We start from the raw sequence: 22,941 nt of genomic DNA, 5'->3' as shown, positions 1-22,941 counted from the left end.
TCGCTTACTTTGTTTTGTTACTTCCAGGTGACCTTTAGCTTAACAATTAGCTGTTAAAAGTTGTTCAGTGCTTAAAGATTATCCCGGATTTTTCAGTTTTATCTCTACTTTAGTTTAGGGCCTCAGTGAATGTTTCTGTAACGCAACGAGAAGTCACAAGAAGTAGTCAGTGTATTTCCATTATAAATTTAAACAAGTCGAAAATCCAAAATTTATTAAAAAAATTATTAAAAAAACTCGAATAAAAACGTCTATTGTAAATTTAAACATTTTTAAAGGTTTGGCTTTTTTGACCGCTAAGAAATTTTGAGAAACGCCATCCATTTTATCAAGTACTAACTGCTAATTCATGGCTGTAGTTGCAGAAGGAGGCTATGTTTTCGAGAGACGCGAGTGAGAACGCGATTAACATCCGATTTGTTTAGTTTTGATGTTGTCTTTTAAACTATAGATCAGCGCTTCTTTACCGTTGCGGCGTGAAAAGCTGACAAGTGCGTCGCGGACAAAGGGAAAACGTACTCAAAATATTGCACATATATTTTTTAACATTTTATTATTACCGGCAATGTAATAAAAACTTTATTAGCGAACTGCGAACCGGCTGAATCCCATCAATGCACCATTGTCATTTCGGCGAAATAATTTTTTTTATTTTTTGTTTATTTTTGAAAACACGTTTACCACAATTTTCTTTCGCATATCGCACATTAGCGCCAAAGAAAGGCAAAATAAACAACTTTCCGAACCGAGGAATTTTCTTAAATTTTAACACAACAGAGCAGACACATGTCTTAACTCAAATCCACTTTCATTTTTATGCAGCGCTGCAGGTATTTTCAACGAAATGGGTTTTCGTAGAACACTCGTTTTACTGCCATATACGGTACGGCCTATTGTGATTTGGCGAAGCGTATATTGGCGAGAAAGCAACGCCAAATAAAACAACTTTCCGAACCGAGGAATTTTCTTAAATTTTAACACAACAGAGCAGACACAGGTCTTAACTCAAATCCACTTTCATTTTTATGCAGCGGTTCAGGTATTTTCAACGAAATGGGTTTTCGTATAACACTCGTTTTACTGCCATATACGGCCTATTGTGATTTGGCGAAGCGTATATTGGCGAGAAAGTAACGCAAAATAAAACAACTTTCCGAACCGAGAAATTTTCTTAAATTTTAACACAACAGAGCAGACACATGTCTTAACTCAAATCCACTTTCATTTTTATGCAGCGCTTCAGGTATTTTCAACGAAATGGGTTTTCGTAGAACACTCGTTTTACTGCCATATACGGCCTATTGTGATTTGGCGAAGCGTATATTGGCGAGAAAGCAACGCCAAATAAAACAACTTTCCGAACCGAGGAATTTTCTTAAATTTTAACACAACAGAGCAGACACATGTCTTAACTCAAATCCACTTTCATGTTTATGCAGCGCTTCAGGTATTTTCAACGAAATGGGTTTTCGTATAACACTCGTTTTACTGCCATATACGGTACGGCCTATTGTGATTTGGCGAAGCGTATATTGGCGAGAAAGCAACGCCAAATAAAACAACTTTCCGAACCGAGGAATTTTCTTAAATATTAAAGCAACACAGCTAAAAATGGCATTTTTGGTGAAACACTTATTCCCATAAAATTTACGGGTCAATGTGAATTGAATCTTAGATACTTTGTTTTAATTTTGACGTAATAATCGGCTTGGTTTAAAATGCTTTTGTGTTTTTCAAATTTTTTCTCTTTTCAACATAATGACTTGTGGATTGGACGTGTTGTAATTGGCCACCCAATATTTGCAGATTTAGCATCATTTATGGAGTTATTTCTGTACACACTTTTCTTAACTGTTTTTTAGTTTATTATGCAGTGCAATTTTACTAAAAGTGTTGTAGTTAGGATTTAAGGCGTGCCTTAAGCTGTGCAGTATTCACCGCATATGCTTAATTACAAGTTGGGTACTTAGTATTCTTAGAGATTCTTGTGTTTTTTGTCTGTGTGACAGTCCATGAGAGTTAAGATTATAATATCGACGAATAAGATTATGTTTTTTTTATTTAAATTAAAGTTATTTTGAATTTTATTCAGCTTTGAATTTGAGCCCAATCTTAAATAAAACACGGCCATTAGGACAGACTACTTTGCACAATTTTAGACCAATTATATATTTCATAGGCAGGCTATACCTTTAAGAATAAAGTCCACCTGTAAGTGTGGAATTACAATGTATGGACTGACTGACCGATAAATTGCTGTATTAATTTGAACAGAACTTAATAATTAAATCACTCTTACTGTAACAAAGTGATTTCAAACAGTTAGTTTTGTTTTAAAGCCAGCAAGTTAGACTTAAGGAACTGACTTGTTATGGCAATTACTTGAGCTAGGACTTGACTTGGATGACAAATAATTTGGACTGGTAAATAATTTATTTTACCAATGACTTGACTTGTGACTTAATTTGAGTAACAAATGGCTTGGACTTGAATTGACTTCGGCAACTAATGATTGAACTTGACTTAAACTTGAGTACACTATTGAATTAAACTGAATTTAATTCATGGCTTAGGTGTGAGACTTGTGTTGGTATTGATTGAAAACGACTTTCCTGACTTGAATCATGTTAAATTGACTTTTTTTACATATGGTAACTGACAAAATTTTACCTTTAAAACATGGGTCACCAAATGGCTATCTAGCCTAAAAAAGTTTGATGACCCCTGCCCTAGAAGCCAGTTTTTTTCCCCTGTTCCAATTTTACCTATGAATATGGGGTTTTTATCTGGTTACAAAATAAAACCTGAACGAAGGGCAACTCCTTGACGCGGGGTTCAGGCTTATAAACTAAGATTGCCCGGTAATGAAATTTATACAAAAATAGCGATGATCAACAACACATTGCTTTATTTTTTCATTTACACGCGGCCAGATTCGAAAAGTTGTTTTATTTTGCGTTATTTTCTCGCCAATATACGCTTCGCCAAATCACAATAGGCCGTATATGGCAGTTAGACGAGTGTTCTACGAAAACCCATTTCGTTGAAAATACCTGAAGCGCTGCATAAAAATGAAAGTGGATTTGAGTTAAGACATGTGTCTGCTCTGTTGCGTTAAAATTTAATAAAATTCCTCGGTTCGCAAAGTTGTTTTATTTGGCGTTGCTTTCTCGCCATTATACGCTTCGCCAAATCACAATAGGCCGTATATGGCAGTAAAACGAGTGTTGTACGAAAACCCATTTCGTTGAAAATACCTGAAGCGCTGCATAAAAATGAAAGTGGATTTGAGTTGAGACATGTGTCTGCTCTGTTGTGTTAAAATTTAAGAAAATTCCTCGGTTCGGAAAGTTGTTTTATTTTGCGTTGCTTTCTCGCCAATATACGCTTCGCCAAATCACAATAGGCCGTACCGTATATATGGCAGTAAAACGAGTGTTCTACGAAAACCCATTTCGTTGAAAATACCTGAATCGCTGCATAAAAATGAAAGTGGATTTGAGTTAAGACCTGTGTCTGCTCTGTTGTGTTAAATTTAAGAAAATTCCTCGGTTTGGAAAGTTGTTTTTTTTTTGGCGTTGCTTTCTTGCCAACATACGCTTCGCCAAATGACAATAGGCCGTATGTGGCAGTAAAACGAGTGTTCTACGAAAACCCATTTCGTTGAAAATACCTGAAGCGCTGCATAAAAATTAAAGTGGATTTGAGTTAAGACACGTGTCTGCTCTGTTGTGTTAAAATTTAAGAAAATTCCTCGGTTCGGAAAGTTGTTTTATTTTGCGTTACTTTCTCGCCAATATACGCTTCGCTTAGTTCTACAAAAAACATTTCGTCGAAAATATCTGAAGCGCTGAATAAAAATGAAAGCGGATTAATGTTAAGGTATGTCCCTGTTATATTGTGTTAAAATTTAGAAATATTCCTCGGTTCGGAAAGTTGTTTATTTTGCCTTTCTTTGGCGCTAATGTGCGATATGCGAAAGAAAATTGTGGTAAACGTGTTAAAAAAAAAAAATAAATAAATAAAAAAAATTATTTCGCCGAAATGACAATGGTATCAATGCTAACAGCAACACTAAAAGCAGCAGTCGTCTCATGACTTGTACTTATGACGCAACAACTAGATAGACAATAAAACTAACACAATGTATGACTATGTTAGTTTTACTTGCGACCTTGACCATTGCACATTTTGAAGAAAAAAACACATGGGCTACTTTCTCAAAATCAATGTATGAGATAAGAAGCAAAAATCCATTGACAGTACAGTAATTCTAATCGGTTCGCTGATCTCATAACATCTCGCGAGACGGTTCCAATAGAACCGGTGCGAACCGGCTGAATCCCACCACTGTTTACCCCACAATTGTTAAGATAACCCCAAGCATGTCCGAATATACCCGGATGGGGGTAACTACAGACATAGGAGTGCCTTTCGGTTGATTAGTTTTTAGCGTAAGTCTGATTTATTTAAACTAAAGTGACTGTAATCCTACCATTTTTCGACAGAGGATTGGCCTATTGAGTCAAGCAAAATTTATAGACATTTGACTTTTCACAAAAAGATACACTATTAGAAAAATACCGTGCATTCCCAGTCTCCCCTACGCATTTAAACTGTTGGAATATCCCTTTCGGTTTGAAGGATCTTTCTTATAATATGGCTCTATCAGTCCCGGTTTCCGTTCGGAGCACCAACATTCCACTTATTAAGCTCCGGTTTGTAGCCAGCGGGAATCTGTATTTTTAATTGCAACCTGAACGTGGTAATTGCTACTCGTGTGTAGAAGTAACCTCTTTTTAAAACTCCCAATATTTCCTCACTTCGTCCTGCTTGCCTTTAGTCGGCAACTCACCAGCCTCGTCATCATTGGCTTCATATAACATCAATTAGCTTCTATACCACAACAGTGACGTGCGGTGAGGTTCCTAGATGGTGAGGCACAACCACAGCACAAACACGGTATAGTACTAATAAAAATAAAAAAAAAGTTTGAACTTTCTTTGTTTAGCTTTTGCCATTGTATGAACTGCGTATCGAACACAAATAAATATGCTAGCACAGGGGTCGGCAGCCTTTTGTACTCAGTGTGCCAGATTATAAATACTGTCAAAATATCAACAACTCGCGTGCCAAACATTTTTCTACGTTAAGTTTTGCACTGGCAACCAGGGCTACAGTTTTCTGCCTTATCAGTTTTGAAATTTTGTCATGCGCATGCGCACACGTCGGATTAAAGTTCCGGGTCCGACTCTGCAGCCCTGTGATCTGACATCTAATTTACGTATCTTTTGGGGAATACACTTCAATGTTTTTCAGCCGATACCTAGAAATGTTAGCTATAAGTTTCGCTTTTAGTTGGTTTCTCAGTCGCACAACAACACACGTGCTTGCTTTTAATGTAGAATAGTTCTCAACCTTTTTACCATACGGACCGGTAAACTTTAAAAACAAATTTTGCGAAGCGGTGAACCTTTAAAAATTAAAATCAACCCTAAATGTAATAACGACAAAAGTATGCAACTTAAAAGCAAATAACGTAAACTTCAATGTAATGAGCAATTTTGCTGTCTTTTTGATATCATACGTGTTATAAGTGGTTCTATTGAAGTTTTTTACGTACAACTGGTCTTAAAGTTTAAGACTTAAACGAGTTAATTGTAGCCTAATTTTAAACAGTTTGGCACAACACTTTCAGCATTGTGACGTACAATAAAGTCCAAAGTAGACGATTAACTATGTTACGTCACAATGCTGCAAATAACGGAACTGGCGAAGTTCAAAATTTGATGGACAAGCAGCCTTCAACATCTTGCATTTTGCAATTAGGATATAAAATTGTAATATATTTGACGGACAGGCAGGAAAGTTGACGCGAACCGGCCGTTGAGAACCAGTGTAGAACGTCCTGCATTAACACAGTGAACGTCACGCAACTTTTGGGGCAACAACACGGTTAGTCGTAAGCATCAAGTTTAACGCACACCAAAATAATGTGAAATACAACAGTTAAGACACATCCGTGATGCGAACTGGAAATGTGTTCAACCATTTAGTTAGCGCTAGTGTTAGTGATGTAATAGTTGTACTTTTTTAAGGTGATATAACATGAGCGTTGAATCAATTGGCGTACCCTGAAAAATCATCTCATGAGCCGTGCCAGGGGTTGCCGACCCCTGTGCTAGCAAACCGTTTTCGAGAAGCAACTGACTGAGTTTTTTAGCGCACTACTCCATTCAGAGAGCTAAAAGAAAATGACTAAAAAGTAGTATAACTACATTAATATAACAAACGTAATAATGACTACATCGTTTATGACGTAACTGTGCATGACAATTGAAGGTGTGACGCGCCTGTAATCGACTGTTGTGGTAGGCTACTGCTCATAAATGCTAAAAACAAATTATTATTAAAAGTAAATATTTATAAATTATTGAGGGGCCCATGGCCCCCCTGGCTACGCTCATGACATCCACACCGTCACTATTTTTTATCAATCTCTTTGAAAGTTACGTGCTATTTTTTTGTCCAGTCGTCTGATGCAAAACTTTTAAATTTGCAACAGGTCTGCCTTTATTTATGACTTCAACTTTAGAGCTTTACACTACAAGTAGTCAATGCACACACACTATCAGGGTTGCCAGATAAAAAATTTGAAAAAAAGCCAAACCGTGAATGAAAAAAGCCAGAAAAAGCCAGAAAAAGCCAAACGGTAATTAAATAAATCTAAAACACATAAAAGGCTATAAATAATACTATAAGTTTATTTTTATGATAATAAATAACCTTTAAGGTTCAAACTTGTGTGGTATGGCAATATGACAAACATAAATGTTCGTAACATACAAACCAAAATGAAAATTTTTATCTTTTGAAAAGCTCAGTTATCATATGATCTTTAGGCTGAAAATGTAAAATTTTCGTCAAGCTTTCTATTGGAAAATACTTGGTTTGATGAGCTCACCCTAAAGCGCGTGTTTCTAAACATTTTTGAGATGCCTGACAAAAGTAATAAAGCGGGGCTTTTTAATCCACTTCGCTGAACTGTTTAATCGACCAATGCTTAACGTAAAAATTTAAATTTAAGTATCATGTTTTCCGAGAGAATTCGCAAAAGAAAAAGGCACTCATAATGCAGTGTATGGAAGTTTTGTGATCTGAAGAAAGGCACGGCTTGGCGCTGCCTCACTTTGCGTATTTCAACGATTTTGACCGCGTGAACGCTTGATATGTATAACGCAACAGAAATAGAAGAAAAAATAAAGCACGCTTTAGGTATAACCTCCCCTGACTGCACGTCCCTGTACCACACATGTTTTATCATAGTGCCTCTTCCTAGCCATTGTGTAAACATTTCATTCCTAACAATATATCTTAATTTTTGCAATTACATATTATGTAGGAATACACTATCTTGTTGTTATTCCTTCAGCTAAACGTTTTTAGTCGGTTTGCGAACTATTTTTGACCAGCAAAAAAGAAAATAGTTAAATAACTCACCAAAAATATCTTTGAACCGCTGTAGCATATAAAAACTGTTCGATTACCAACCGGCTAAATAAATCGAGTGCCTGGCTACGTTATTGTGTTTAGATTTTTTTTTTGTTTTGAAGAAAAAAAAACTAGAAAAAAACCTAAATGAATTCAAAAACGTAGGTCTAGCTGAAAAACCTTTTTAACAGGTACAAGTTAAAATCTGTAAAACGTTAAATTATGACATCACAGTTACTCTTTCACCAGGTAATTATTTAGGTTTACAGGAAATGTTAGTGTTTTTGCGAAATGTATAATGGTGAAAAAAGCTAAAAAACGTGCTACTCAAAAGAAAAGGCCGGTTAACAAAAAAGTGAGTTGTTAGGTTAAGTGCATAGATTATATATTGTTTTTTTTTAAGTTGGTTACCCCAGTAAAAAAATATATGTTTTGGTGAGCAAATATATTAATTAGGAGCGTAATACGCCTGTTTGTTATAAGTCATATAGAAGGGTTTGCGAACCTTTTCATTGCGCGGGTCACAAACACGACCTTAGGCCTACTCGTCACCCCTAAAACACCTTTGCACGACCCACAGATTGGGTAGTCCTGATTTATATAGTGCGATGAATTGCTTTTCACATTTACTGTATCTATTCCTGAAAATGATGGATTCTGGTCTCTGCAGGCCGTAGTACTGCGGTTAACATTTTTTTTTAAAAAGTGCAAGTTTAAACTTTTTATTATATCGACTGCTAACCAGGGGCGTACTTAAGATTTTTGCCCCCAAAAAATAAAACTTTGTCTTTTATTTCAAGACTTTTGGGCATACACATTTGGTTATAACGGTACTCTCCATTTTAAATGTTTATCATAAAATATGGACCCGCGATAACGTTATGTGGAATAGCTGGAGAAATTTCCATTCAAGACAGTTCCACATACTACCAATAATTTCCATTTCGAAAATGTTCATGCGCACGGCGCGTTTGGGCTCGGAAGATACAAAAAACAAAAATACACATAAAAGCCATAAAAGATTTGTGCGAAGCACGAGTGTATTCTTTGTATTTATACAATATATCTAAAAAATACGCGGCATTGCCTTGGCCTATAGTTTGTAAAATAAGTCGCGGCCGAATGATTTACATTAGCGGGCCTGCTGCCCACGGGCTGCAAATTGTCGGCCCCCGGCTTAGTGCATGTTTATGTATAACGTACGTACGTGTATTACCAGGGGTACTCACTCTAACGCAGTGGTTCTTAACCGCCTTTTCCAGTCCACCAAAGGTGAAGTTTGAAACTATATTTGTTACCGCCTTTAACTGCGTTAATGTAAACAATTTCGCCTTCGTGCGAATTTCACCTCCTGTTTTTTACGCCTTACAGTTTATATTTTTATACTTTGTGACAAGCTTATCGAGAAATTGCTAACAGATTTTTTGTCGGTTGTCAGAATCGGAAAAAATGGAATGCACCAGAGTTTGTGTCGGAACTTAAAAAAAAGCTTACCGTATTAGATAAGCAGCAAGGCTGCTCAACGGGGCGCGTCTGGGCAAAGGTTAGTCGACATTTTAATTTCAAATTATATCGTCAACTTGTTTAACTATAAAAAAAATAAATGTTGTACAAAAGGAAGATGAGACCGCCACAGAACCTTCATCGAGTTCAAAAAGTTTTGATCAGTCGCTGGATTCGGAAGTAAGTTACTCGAATTTTGTAGGTTTCGTGTTTTAAGGGGGTCGTTATTATTGCAACATTTTAAAAAATCTTTAGGGTCAACAGCCACCTTGTAGTATATGTGCATTTTTGTATTTTTTTGTTACATGAAATAAGAGCATCCCGAATTCCTTAAATATATTGGCGATGTTACACAATCAAATCACTGCATTGGAGGTTCGTTTTCAACAAGAAACTTATGAAATGGAACAGCTGTATCTTCACAATTATTATTCACCACTACTGGAGTTGCGACAGTCGTTGCTTGGACTACAGCATAGAGATAGGTAAATGGCTTACAAGAATTTGTATATAATACATCTTACGTTAGGTTTGAATAACTCATTTTTTTTGTAGAAAATGCCCTTTCGTTAAAAAAGAGCTTAGCGGTTTAGTCGAAAAAGCACTTCCATGTTTTATGTTTAAAAGCGAAGAAACCGCCCGACTTAAAACAAACCTGCTTCGATATGTTGGCTACGGTGAGAAAAACAACAATACAAAATAAAAATTTTGTTAGTTTTTCTACCGCGCGCATGATTATTATTTTATAGATGGCGTTCGAAAGTTTAATGACTTTTGGCTTGAAGTGCTTCAACGATCCAGTCTATTTGTTAGTAATCTCATTCAATTGGAAGACATCGAACCTTTAAAAAGTTTGACAAATATAACCAGTGACCTTTTCTTTGTTGAAGATCAGTCTTTTATTCACGGAGGCAGTAAGTTTATTACCCGACCAATTGTGCTGTCCATAAACTGTCTTAATGCCCCATATATGTATATATTTTGTTTGAAGAAAATACCGTGGCTCGTTTGGAGTTAAAGTTTCACTTTGCACCCAACAAGTATTTCTCAAACCCAGTTCTACAGAAACAATATTTAGTCAATGCATTCCCTGATGCCGAGGATTACTTGCTAATAAACGGACCAGAAGGAGTCGAGTGTAATGGTGAGAATAGCAGTTTTATTATATTGGTATGAGGGGGACTTGCTTGCATGAAAATCCTTGATTGGTCGACCAATTTGGTTATTCTCCTTAAAGCTCCAGGTGAATTTAACAGATTAGGAGGTTCAAATAATCGTGGTTGCGTTAATTTTTTTCGCGCATTTTGATTTAGAATTATACAAGTTTCTTTTTTCCCCAACAATCTTTGGATTTTGTGGGCTTCTGCTAAACTGTAATTTATTACTCAAAATGCGTTGACTTGCTCCCTTCTTTATTGTTGTTATAACGTTTTTTAGATTTGATAGTTTCTTGCCATAAGCAGTGTCAACTAAACATATAAACTACACGGTCGAAATTAGTTTTGATGGTGAGCTAATTATTACCCAAAACTGTGCCATTGTGCTAAGTTGTGCATTACGTTAAATTGGTGCATCAGATCCACATTATTTAGGGATGTCTGATCATATCGGATCAAATGTAATACTCCCTGTCAAGTTGGGGTAGCTCGCTCGCCGCATGTGGCTCTTTGAAAATTATTGTGGTAATCTAGTGTTTGAAGAGTAATATCCAAAAATAAATGGAGGTTTATCTCTGATTTGAACTATGTTTTCGTTTATCTATGTTTCGATGGTTGTTAATAATTTTATATTGACAAAACGGTGGTTTTAATCACCCACTTTAAACTAGTTTACCCGGTTTGTAACATTACAGTGTTACTGCTTCCAAGAAACAAGATACATCAAAATCAATCATTTTTATCGTTTTTAATGTTTATTAAAATTTGTTGTGGCCCCAGAGCCCTTTCACACATGATGGTAAAATAATAAACGTTAATCCATTTTACAAACTTTCGTACATTGTATGAGGCTCTTTAAACTTTTTAATTTTGAAATGCGACTCGCGTTGCAGATATGTTCGCGAAACCTTGTCATGTGTTATCGGGTCGTGCTGACGTACTTTACGCCAACAAAATTGGTATTGGAATAAAATAGTAGGCTATGGGACTTCCTAGCATCAATATTGCATGAGTACACAAAGAGTACCAAGACTATCAATAATTAGCCTACATCTTTTTAGTCTGATATTGTCGGATATGCCTTGTTAGATGTTGGGACTTAAAAACAAGACTTTCCACAATCCGTTATTGAATAAAAGCTTTTCTTAAAACATTTCCAAAATGTAACGCTATTTTCATGTTGTAGGACATTTTTAAATCAACACTTTGTTTATGTTGACGTAGAAAAGTTGCTGTGCTACAAAGGACCTCTGCTTATTGCTGTAAAAGGATGCAAAATTAAATGGACACCTGAATCCACAACCTGTGGTTAGTACGAATTACTTTAGCCCAGTGGTTCTTAACCGGGGGGGGGGGGGGGGGGGGGCGCGCCCCTCTAGGAGAGGGGGCGCCAAAGCTAGAGGGGCGCCAAGGAATTCTATGGGGGGCGCGAGCTCGACTTCAATATTTTAACTTTTTGCAGTGATTTTAATGGTTTCGTTTGGGTTAGGCATAATTCCTACATACAAACTCTGTTTTTTGCCAACTTTAACATTAAAACTGCGAATCTTCTAATCCCCTTTCTGAAAATCCACGGTATCACCGCCCTATTAAATTAACTTATAGATAAACGATCAAAGCTATCGCCCTTTCGGACTATTTTTCATCCATATTTTATATATGATAACAGGCTATAGCAACAGGGGGAGTCGAACTTTTTTTGCGCGAAACTATATTGTTTTTGCAATATTGCCGTTGTATTGTGTGTCGTTACATCTTTTGAAACACGATAACGCAATGTTTAATATTTGCGCTTGACATTTCTTGCGCTCAACATCATAACTCTTACAACTGTGGAGTAAATGCCCTCGCAACACGTTTGTCAAAATCAGCTCGATAAAATCAATGTGTCGAGCCCGCGCAATTTGTTGTGTGTCCAATGCGAAACGCCTCTTCGGTTGCAGTTTAGCCAATTCGACCAAATAGAACTCAAAATTTTTCGCGCTTCGCGCGACCAACAACACCCTTCACTGTTTTTCTGTTTTCTCAGTGAGATTTGATTGCAAAATGTCGAAATATTTTCATAGGGGGGCGCAAGATCATGAGAAAATTACCAAAGGGGGGCGCGGCTGTCGGGCGATTATCTTAATCCATCCTTTTTTTGTATATTGTTATTTATTCTCATTAGATTCAAACTCTTCTCCTTCTGTACTTAGAAGTTTAAATGGAAGTTTTTTCGACTTTTTTGAAAGAAGTTGGGATCGACGATCGCAGGAGTGTAGCGAAGAAATTCAAAAGTAAATTACACTGTATAAAGTAGCTTTAGGAACCTTCGTCAAATGGTAATAATTGAATTAATAAGATGATGGATTTCAAAAAAGTTTTTGATTTTTTTTATGATCTTAACTTTGGTAATCTGTAAAAAGAAGAACTAGTTATCGTTTAAATATAGTATTTGACTCAATTCATAGCTACATTTTGGTATAATTGTTTTGAAATACCTAGAAAAAATCAACATTCGTTGACATATGGTAAAGGTTTATAGTTTACACGACATAATTACCAGGCCGCCATTTGCAAAATTGCTTTTCGCGCAGGGACTATAAAGTTGGTTCTTGCATTCGGGATGTAATTATTCCGCAAGCATTTGCGATTTATTGCAGTAGTAGCAAGGCCCATTCATCCAGCACCGGTGAGTGTTTCGAGGTGTATTGTAATATAGGCATTTTGATTTCGAAATATTATTTTTTTGTCTGCACGCAAAGACCTATCTAGCACACCAAATCTTATCCCGATATGCCAAATGGATAATGATCTTCGATCTCCTGAAAGCAGCACAACTTACAATAATGACGTTCCTGACCCCAATATCATAAACCAAGTTCTACAGAATATCTGTGAGGATGTTACGAGCGTCCAAAGCTTAACAAATCCTGTAAGTATGATCGCTTAAACTAATTGTTGTATGGTACAAATGTATCTTTCAAAAACATTCATTTAGACATGTAGTCCGAAACCGCTGTGCCTTGAGACCATGCCAGGTGTGCCGCGTTGTAAAAAAGCTTATTAATGGCGCTTTGTTACGAATAGAACTGTCTACATTACCAAAAACGTACAGTTTATACAGGCAATTCTGGTAAATTTACTTTCCGTACATTTAAAACTTTTTTAAAAACTATGGTACCTTTAATAGCAAAAAGTTGTAATTTGGAAATAATTTTGAAAAAACTCAATTACCAGGTCATATGCGCGTCTAAACAATACAACAATGATTTCCAACCTTTGTACAGAAGCGGGAACACACAATAAGACCTAAAAAGCAACAATACATAAAGCCCAAAAAACTATAAAACCATAGTATTAAGACAAACGACATAATAAAGCCAAATACGCAGTAATATCCAGTACAGCATACGATCAAAATCGTCTGACTAAGACCTAAATCTGTCGGAATAAGGCCTAAATTCATCAGAATTAGTTCTAAATTCATCGAAATAAGGCCTAAATTCAACGGAATGAGGCCTAAATTCTTTGGAATAAGTTCTAAATTCATCGCAATAAGGCCTAAATTCAACGGAAAAAGGCCTAAATTCATCGGAATAAGTTCTAATTTCATCGGAATAAGACCTAAGTTCATTGGAATAAGGCCTAAATTCATCGGAAGAAGGCCTAAATGGCCAGAATAACGCCCGAACCTGTAGGTAGAGGGTATGGGACGATCGGGGGCCATCGGTCTGGCATCGGCCGTTTTGGTGACTACGTTTGGACGCCCTAGTCTGACCGGCGCCGTCAGGGCGCCGCTGTTTCAGCACCGGATTTTTTGTCCTGTTTGGGGTTATTGGTGGGTAATGGGTGGGGTTAGAAAATGGGTTAGTGTTGAAACTTTTAGGGGAGTTAGTGGTGTACTTAGGGGTGGGGTTTGGGGTTAGTTAAAGTGTTGTTTAGGCCTGATTTTGACCTTTTAGGTCTTATTCCGACGGATTTAGGACTTATTACGATTTAGACGGTACTTATACCATAGGTATTAACCCTATTTTGGCCTTATTCCGAATTGTGTTTTATTCTGACGTTGGTGTTGTTCTTATCTTGGTCGTATGGCTGGAGTCCACAGAAGCGATGCCCCGAATATATTACCATACGCGGAAAACCCATGAAAATGCCAAGTAAAATAATAGACATTTCTGTTCTTATTAGTCGCCTCGTTTAGCACAGCAATTTTTTTTTCATTTTTAGTTGTTTTTGCATAAATGAATTTTGGTTGGCGTTTAAAAGACTGTTCGAACAAAGTACGAACTACAATGTTTGAGTGAGTTTAATTTTCTTGCCATTTAGAAGCCTTTTATATTCTCTGATCAACCATCGTGGGAGTAATGCAGGACTAATATTGGCCCATGTGTTTATTTTCGTTTTGGGTATACTTTTGTAGGTGTGCCGCAGAGCTTTCTTACGTAAGGGCGCACCTGTAGACTTGGTGGGGCACCGGGCGATCGAAGCGAGTGTCACTTTGGACCAACCTATTCCTCTTAAATGCGTTGCAGGGGTTTATTGCAAAAAGGCCTCATCGTTGTATTATATTGAAAGTACTTAGGGAGCCGAGCCGAAAGGGGAAAAAAATAATAATTAAATATAAATTTTGTATTTTAAAATATTTTGTCTATTTTCCTGCGGTGCACCTGACAACCTTTCATGGCGCACCATTAAGAAACGTTAATCTGTACCTTGAAGTTATTTTTTGCTTTATAATACATGGATATTTATCTAAAAACAATTTGCACAAGCTTAATACTTACAGACTCAGGAAAACAGTTGCTTTGAAAGATCTGTTTGTGACGTGGATTCAACTATTAGACAGTATTCTGGTTATTCTTCCGAAAGTGCAGCATGCCAGTTGGATAGTCGAGAATCAGTAAATTATTGCCACGAGGACTTTGGCAAAGACTATATCGAAAAGAAAGATTCAGAAATTTCTAATAAGCAATCGAATGAAAGTATTCGGCTCGGGGTACGAACATGCGAATTAGCTCAAGATGAAGATGTTGCTACACCTGAGATTACCCGACAGTCAACTTTCAGCACGGAAATGCTTCCATATAAGACGAACTACTTTGAACGTAACTATGACGATGTCGATGATGCAGTGGAAATAATGCCCGATTACGATGAGGTAGATGATTGTGTTATGATTCCGCCACCACCAAAGATTCTCTTTGCCACGCGTAAGTTAGTTTGCAATTTAAGTTACTTACTTTCACGGTGTTATAAATACTATAGGTTATCATAAATACTATAGGTTATCACATCAGAATATAACTTATAGTTTTGAATGTTGTTTTTGTAATTGTATATATTATTTTTGTTATTTTAACCTGTTTTTATATCATTTAATTTTGTTAATGGATCTTTCTGATTTTAAATATAGTTTATAAAAGCAGCCATAAATAACCTTGTATTGTAAATCTATACGAACTTAAAATGTTGCTATTGCATGAAATAATCATTTCTGTATTTCATAAAGAATATATATTTTTGTGTCGTTTACTTTCTGGTCTTGCAAACGTTAACCAAACGGTAATAACTATAGTTCTGATTCTAAATAACATAATTTTACTAGATCTATAGGCTATTATAATTACCAATTCTTCAAACAATAACCGACTCTTTGACGATTTTTAATTACCATAAAAAACTCTTTGACGATTTTTAATTACCATAAAATTAGACCCTATCGAAGAATTACAAGGACTGGCGATCACCGGCCGAATTTAACATTTTGTTTCAAACTCGATTATAAAAAAGAAAAATTTGATTATAAGTTAAAAAACACAAAAATATTATTTAAAACATGTTTAGAGAGCGTAGTTCAGAAATTAGTTTATATTGTTTCCCAAATTTCCAATATTAAACTTTTAATAGCCGTATTTTAGCTTAAGTACGCCGAGAGACGGAGTAATTAACTTCGCATGCTGCGCCGGGTCCGCGGGTAAATAATGTGGTGACTGCTGGTCTTTTTAACGCTTGGCGATTAAACGATCAATCGTGGCTTTTACGACGATCTGTGGTGGCTAAATTACAATGCCCACCTAGAAATAAGTTATGCAATGAGCGTTGCTTACAGGTTCTGAAATAATTCCTGGCCAACCGCTTAATGAGAGTGACATGTCAGATGGTCTCTACTCCGGGATCGGTTGTTATGGAGAGGACGAAGAAGATTGGTATGTATTATATGCTCTTGCGGAAATTGCGGCCACAACATAATCGTATCTTATTATAGATTTGCTTTATAAAAAAATACTACAAGTATGTTATCTATCAAACGCTTTTTTATACAAAACAACTTTCGTTTTGAGATTTTGCTATAGGCCTATTCATTATTACTTATCAGTTAATTGGCCATATGCCTGCTGTAATTCATTTAGGTCTGATACAACCGCACCAGTACCAGGAACTAAAGCCAATGACCTCTTCTTCACATTTAAAACTGAATCTCAGTAAGAAGTTTGTTTTAAAATCCCGAATATTTTAGAGCAGGATCATTTATCTATAACTTTTCTTTGTTTTGGGATGACTATTTTGCTTGAGTTAATTGTAATGTTGACATAATATGATTTATTATTGGAGTTTTGAAATATAGCCATAATTAATCTGTTTTAAATGAGTTGGTAATTACGATGGAATAATAATCGGTACTGGCTTAATGTATACGGTGTTCGTTAAATAAACCCCACTTATCTTACATGAAATATACCTTTACGTTCGATTTAACCTACAGCGGAACAATTTAACTATAGTCAGCCATATATAGATTGTTTTTTAAACTTTGGGTTTTGTTGTAATATAGATGTGTATCGGGCGTAAAACCCACAACAATTCTATATCCCAAACATCGATGCAATTGTACGACGCAGTGTTTTTTGCTTCTCAAGGTTGATGGAAAAAGCTACACCCGCCGAAGATGAACCATTCGGCTTTCGTAACGTGTCTCCCTATCCTGACGAAACACGTGGTCTATGTGACGTCAGTGACTTGGAGAGCTCAAGAGCAACGAGTACCCCTATCTCCGGTGAGCGACAAATGTAATCCAGTAAAACACGGTGTGATGATTGGTGAATATATTGTGGGGTAACAAATTCAGAAAACGCTGTCAAAAGTAACAAAAATGAAGTGAACCCTTCCTGTAAACGGAAGTAAGGGAGAAGGTAAATTGCTGTTTGCAGTTTCTTCACATAGTTCCATCTAAAAAAAATTGTGAGGCAACATATAATGCTACAATAGAAAATGCCCGCGTGTCGCGTCACTTGCTTCAGTTACGTCATTATTTCAGGTTGCCTTAAAACAGATTTGCTAATTTAGCTACAGCTTAATTTTAAGTACAGTTTTAAGTGACAACGGCGATTTAATAAAAATGATATACTGAAAATAAATGAATATATATATTAATATATATATATATATATATATATATATATATTACATATGCCATGTTCAGAGGGATTTTACAACGTTACAACACCAAGCTCCTCTTCGAGTGAAGGAGATATTTTGGAAGCAACTAACCGCGATGAAATTGTGCCACTTCTTAGCATGGGTTCACCGACCAACAAAAACGGTAAAGTGAAATATGACACCGTGAAATTGTTTTCAACATATTATTTAATACGTAAGACTATAGTTTCGTTTGTTCGGGATGTTTTGTTGATTATATAAATAGAATAGAAATTTACGGCCGCTAATCTTTAGGTGAAACTCCAGCCGGACCACCATTTTCATTCAATTCCCCCAATGTCCCAAAAGAAGATGTTGTGAAATTCCCCGCTGACTACGACAGCGAAGCTCCTTTACCAGATGCTGATGACGTAAACCTTTGTAAACAGCAATAAATTTCAATCGAGTTTGTGCGTCAATTAGACACATAGTGGTTGTCGTTTTATATTTGTTGTCCTTAATAAATCTGTGAATAGTCTTCATTTACCCGCTAAAGACTATTTATAACATATTTTAAAGTATTTTCTCTATCCCTGCGGTTGTTCAGCTCCGTCTGTTTGTGTACAAGGTGGTTGACAATGGAAGCATATAGAGAGCTCCCCCCCCCCCCCTCTTTACGCCAAGATAGTTCTAGATTTAGAGAATCACCTATGCCAGGCCAATTTAAGAAAAACAGTTAGCTTCTATAAACTAAAAAAAGATGAGGAAAATGTGCCATTCAGAAACCGCTTTATGGTTGATCACCTATATGCTCGCCAGTAACAGCTTCGTATAAACCAGTGGTTGGCAAACTTTTTTGTCGCGGCCCAAGGTACTCTTTTCAGAGCTATTGAAGGCCCACGACATAAAACCGCTACGAAAACAGTGGCGCTAAATATATCACGGCTTGATGCCCAAAAACTGCCTTGCCATAATGTAATACATAATATAAAAGAATAATAGACGCGCGAAGCGCAAAAAAATTTCGCGTTTATATACAATTAAAGTTGGCAAAAAATATAGTTTGATAGGCTCCCAGGCCACATTAGGCATGGGCGTTTCCAAGCTGAGCCAATTTAAAAATTATATGCCACACCAACTTTTGAAAATAAGGTGCAATGAATGTACGGTTATCACGCGACCCACAACTACATAATAGCACCAATTAAAAAGTAACTCGCGGCCCACTAAAAATGGCATTGAATCCCACATTTGAGCCGCGGCCCACAGTTTGCCGACCACTGCATCACAATTATCACATAAAAGGTGGGCTGCTGGGCTGGTCACTTCGTATAACTGCCGTTTTCAAATTCCTTATAAAGAAACAGGTCGAACATCATGCAATTATATGTAATGTTATTAAGAACGTTTCTTCTTTGCAAACGGAGTTGTCTTACGTTGCAGCGAGATATGCCTGATGATATCCGATCAAAGCGTATATTGCCCAGAGATAGTGTCTGTAAAAACTGGCAAATACCATATGCATCATGGAAAAATCCGGTGGTGTGTTGGCTGATTTAAATGAAAAAGTCTTACACCTGATCACACATTTTTTTTTCAAAAAGCACACTTTAAAAACCAACGCATCAACTGGAATGGCAAGTAAACTTCGCACACGCGTTTTTGTAGCCTCGGGCAATGCCACAACTGACGGTGACGCTGTATGCTCTAGTTTTGTCCAGTCGGTTCACATGAAAAAAGGTAAAGTTTATTCTCGAGGTGTTTGCTGGAAACAAATAGGCAAGATATTTATACTAAAATGGAATTCATTATGTATTTGCTTGGAGTTTTGTTGTGTTTTGCTGACGCCGTCAGCGCGGAAAATAGCGCAGGTTAGTTCGTCACAAACATAGTTAGTTGGTCTCATTCATTTTTGTCTCAACTTAAATTTTTTCATTTGGTTTACGTTTACGAGTAGACTTGTATATCGCACGAAACAAAATGTAGCATACATTAATTTAGCGTTCTAATAAGCAGGCCAAATCAGTACACTTTAGACACCGTGAACTTAGAGAGTAACTTTTGGTTGTAACACGGCAATTTCAACTAGGCCTACTTCACCTAAAGCTATATAGGTTCTTAAACAGTTTACGTAATTCAGCGACCTGGGGGTCGCCTTCCACCATTTGCCAAGAGGTTAAAAATAAGAAAAAAAACTATACAATCCAACAAGCAGGCAGCAGGAGGAGCAATACCATCACCAAACTAACAATTGTTAATGGCATTTGCCCTGGTGCTGGTGCCCAGCTGTGTTTATGACGTCACAATTGATTTTGTTTTACGGGCAAAAATCGCTTCTACCTAGCCTACCGAGTCCTGAAAAGTCCTAGTTTTGAATCGTACCAACTTAAGTAATCATCCGCATTTGCAGGTAATGCGGACGTGCAACACAACTGGACTCTTATTCTACTCGTCTTCATTATTTCATCCGCAATCGCAGCTGTTATTGGAATAGTAAGCCTTGCAGTAAAACCTTGCCTGCGTGAACCTCCCATTTTCAGCAATCCAACGTTTCTTGATACGGAATCAGATCTTGCTGTAAGTGTGAACCCTCGAAGCAGTAGACAGCCTGCAATGACCACCTACCGCCAGTTTCCCATGGAATACGGAAGTGAGAATTATGCCATGGATAATGTACATAACAGTCGCGCCAGCAGTCGCAGAGGTGCTCAGCGATCTTTCAGCAACCGACCCCAGCAACAGCCAATCATGATAACCACACAGAAAATGTGAGGTTTTGAAAACTTTTATTTGTACCTTTTTGTATGTGGGCCTGTATCGCTGATGAAACATTTAAACGATTGTGTTAACACTGGATTATACAATGTTTTGGTGTTATTTAAAGCCATTATGTGGCTAAGGAATAGTTGTATACCAAAAGTTATCCCCAAAAATATTTAAAAGCGTGTATGAGAGGTAATATTTAGTGTATTAAAAAACATCCTTACTGACGTACTTTAAATTAAACAATGTATCTACAATGCTACCTGGTGCCAATTGGGAGTATCGATACTCCTCACTCCTCAGACAAGGATAACATATGCAGATTTTATTTATAACAATTTGGTTATTTTGTCACAGTAATAACGATATTAGGTACCAGAAACCGCTGTACTTTTATTCCTAAATATCTTCCATAAGTATCGCAAAATATAAAGAGTTGGGCATAGCTAGTGTCAAGACAATTCTGCGTAATTTGATTTTTTAAACTGAACTTTTTTAATGCCAATTTGTGTTGCTGGTCGCGCGAAATCTTAAGAAAAATGTGAGTTTGTTCTTTTATTGAGCGATTTATTTTTTAGCACGTTTGTTTAGCCGCTCTCCAAATAAAAAAAAATGTTGAATAAACTATAGAAGGTTCCAAGTCTTTAAGTGACTTTGGACTATTTCGCACCTTTTCGAAAGCTAGAGACTATAGGCACGATTAAACTAGATTGGCTTGTGTACACTGGATATATCACTGGGTAATTATAAAATTGAGTTTTATTTTTCCCGTAGTGCATTTGTTTGAGTTGTTTTTAGACAAAACAACTAGAAGCAATTCACACACGGAATAGTTTGACGGGCAGAGCAATTTTTAATGAGTTTTTAGATTCAATTCTTATTGCTGTAGAATAGTTCTAGAAATCTAGAATCTATAGCAGTGGTTCCCAACCTGGGGGTATATTTTTACCCACTTCAACAATTCAGAGAAAACAAGATTAGCCTAAATGAAAAATCAATTAATAATAGTATTTTGTTTAAGTTACTTTTACGGTCAATCGATTTTTCATTGTTACGTCATAAGCCATATTACATTTTTCTCTTTTTGGATAAAAGTCGTTGAAGCAAGTAAAACCTTAAAAAACGTTACGTTAGTTACTCAGCACCAGGGTTGCCAGATTGGCTTTTTTGACGCCAAATTCTGCAAATTTGGCTCTTTTTGAACATGGTTGGCGTCAAAAAATTTAGTTAGCTTTTTGGCTTTTTTTTCTGTTTTTTTTGTAAAAGCTTGCTAATCTAGTCAAATTACATTGAGGTCTACTTTTTTGTTCTAAAACATTCGTTTTATAATCTGGGCCCTACCTTGCGTGATTTTTAAAATGATAAATCGTTACCGCAGGTCTCCACTCTCCAGATCGCAGTGTTTTTCAACTCATGGGTCGCCAACCCGTTGGATTTGGTTGGTTCGCTTTTTGATTTTTTAAGATTGGCATTGGTTCTAAGCAAGATATTTTACACACTTGGGAAATCGCAAGCAATACAACGAAAGTGACTAATATTTAAATTTGAATTTTTACGTAAAGTATTGGTCGCTTAAACAGTTCAGTGCAGTGGATTAAATTAGCTTAGTCCTGGTTTATTACTTTTGACAGGCAGCCTAAAAAGGTTGAGAAAACACCGCGCTTTAGGGTGAGCTTGGGGCTTTAAGCGCAATGAAGGAATATTTAGTGCAAATATCAACAAACAACAAACAGTACTTACACAGGTACTTACGATACATACAATAAATTACCTCCGTGTACGGTACGTAGCGATCTGACTCCAGCAGTGAACAGTTTGGACTGCTGCTTATGGCATGAATGCAATTCGTTTATATAAAATATTCCAGCTGGCGGCAATTAAATTCGTGATAACACGCTTTAAAACGAATAATGAAAACAGGAAATTGGACGATTGACTAAACCAGGGGTTCTTAAACTGGGGTCCATGGACCCTTGGGGGTATGTGAGCCAGTTTTAGGGGGTTCATGAAGGCCTAATTGAACTAGTAGTGTATATTCAAGCAATCTATTTTTCTAATAAAAGAGTAGGCTATAGTCAAAAATAAAACGTTTTTGCCTTGAATATACTTAGACTTTATTTCATTTCACTTTTTTTGGACCGAAAACAGCAAATTTCTGAACTCTGTTTGTATTATGACGTCATCACTAAATATTTCTTGCCTTCGCTGGTCCGTGAGAAGCAACAAAGTTTTTTAGGGGTCCACGGTAACAAAAAGTTTAAGAACCCCTGGACTAAACGCTTCCAGCAATTTACTGACAGTTTGAATTACACGCACCGACAGGCGTACGTGACGTCACAACCGGCCAGCCTGCTTCATCTGAATGGCCGATTAGCCGGGATTTTACCCGGTCATATGGAGCAAGATGCTACAAGCTTATCAAACCAAGTATTTTTTAATAGAAAGCTTGACAAAAAAAATGTTACATTTTCAGCCTAAAGATCGTAGGATAACTGAGCTTTTCGAAAGATAAATTTTTTGATTTTGGTTGTTATGTTGGAAACATGTTATGTTGTCATGTCGCCATACCACACATTTGAACCTTAAAGAATATTTATTATCATACAAATTAACTTCTGGCAACCCT

At 36.7% G+C, this 22,941-nt stretch overlaps 1 protein-coding gene across 1 annotated transcript; it reads left to right on the top strand.

The window, feature by feature from the left end:
* Positions 1–19,282: 19,282 nt before the first annotated feature.
* LOC146168031 (uncharacterized) lies at positions 19,283–20,957 on the top strand. The gene is made up of 2 exons (XM_083389289.1): positions 19,283–19,423; positions 19,963–20,957. The coding sequence occupies exons 1-2, from the start codon at positions 19,351–19,353 to the stop codon at positions 20,322–20,324; spliced, it is 435 nt and encodes a 144-aa protein (XP_083245415.1). The 5' UTR covers positions 19,283–19,350; the 3' UTR covers positions 20,325–20,957.
* Positions 20,958–22,941: the final 1,984 nt, after the last annotated feature.

This window comes from Ascidiella aspersa, chromosome 1, assembly GCF_963924565.1.
Source record: "Ascidiella aspersa chromosome 1, kaAscAspe10.2, whole genome shotgun sequence".
Taxonomy (NCBI): Eukaryota; Metazoa; Chordata; class Ascidiacea; order Phlebobranchia; family Ascidiidae; genus Ascidiella; species Ascidiella aspersa.
Note: the sequence above shows the minus strand (reverse complement) of the source record. Positions and strands in the feature narration are given on the sequence as shown.

Excerpts from the sequence above, each read along its gene's own strand:
- LOC146168031 (XM_083389289.1), top strand. The coding sequence starts at position 19,351 with ATGGAATTCATTATGTATTTGCTTGGAGTTTTGTTGTGTTTTGCTGAC. Across the intron at positions 19,424-19,962 it reads CAGCGCGGAAAATAGCGCAG|GTAATGCGGACGTGCAACAC; the intron begins GTTAGTTCGTCA and ends CCGCATTTGCAG.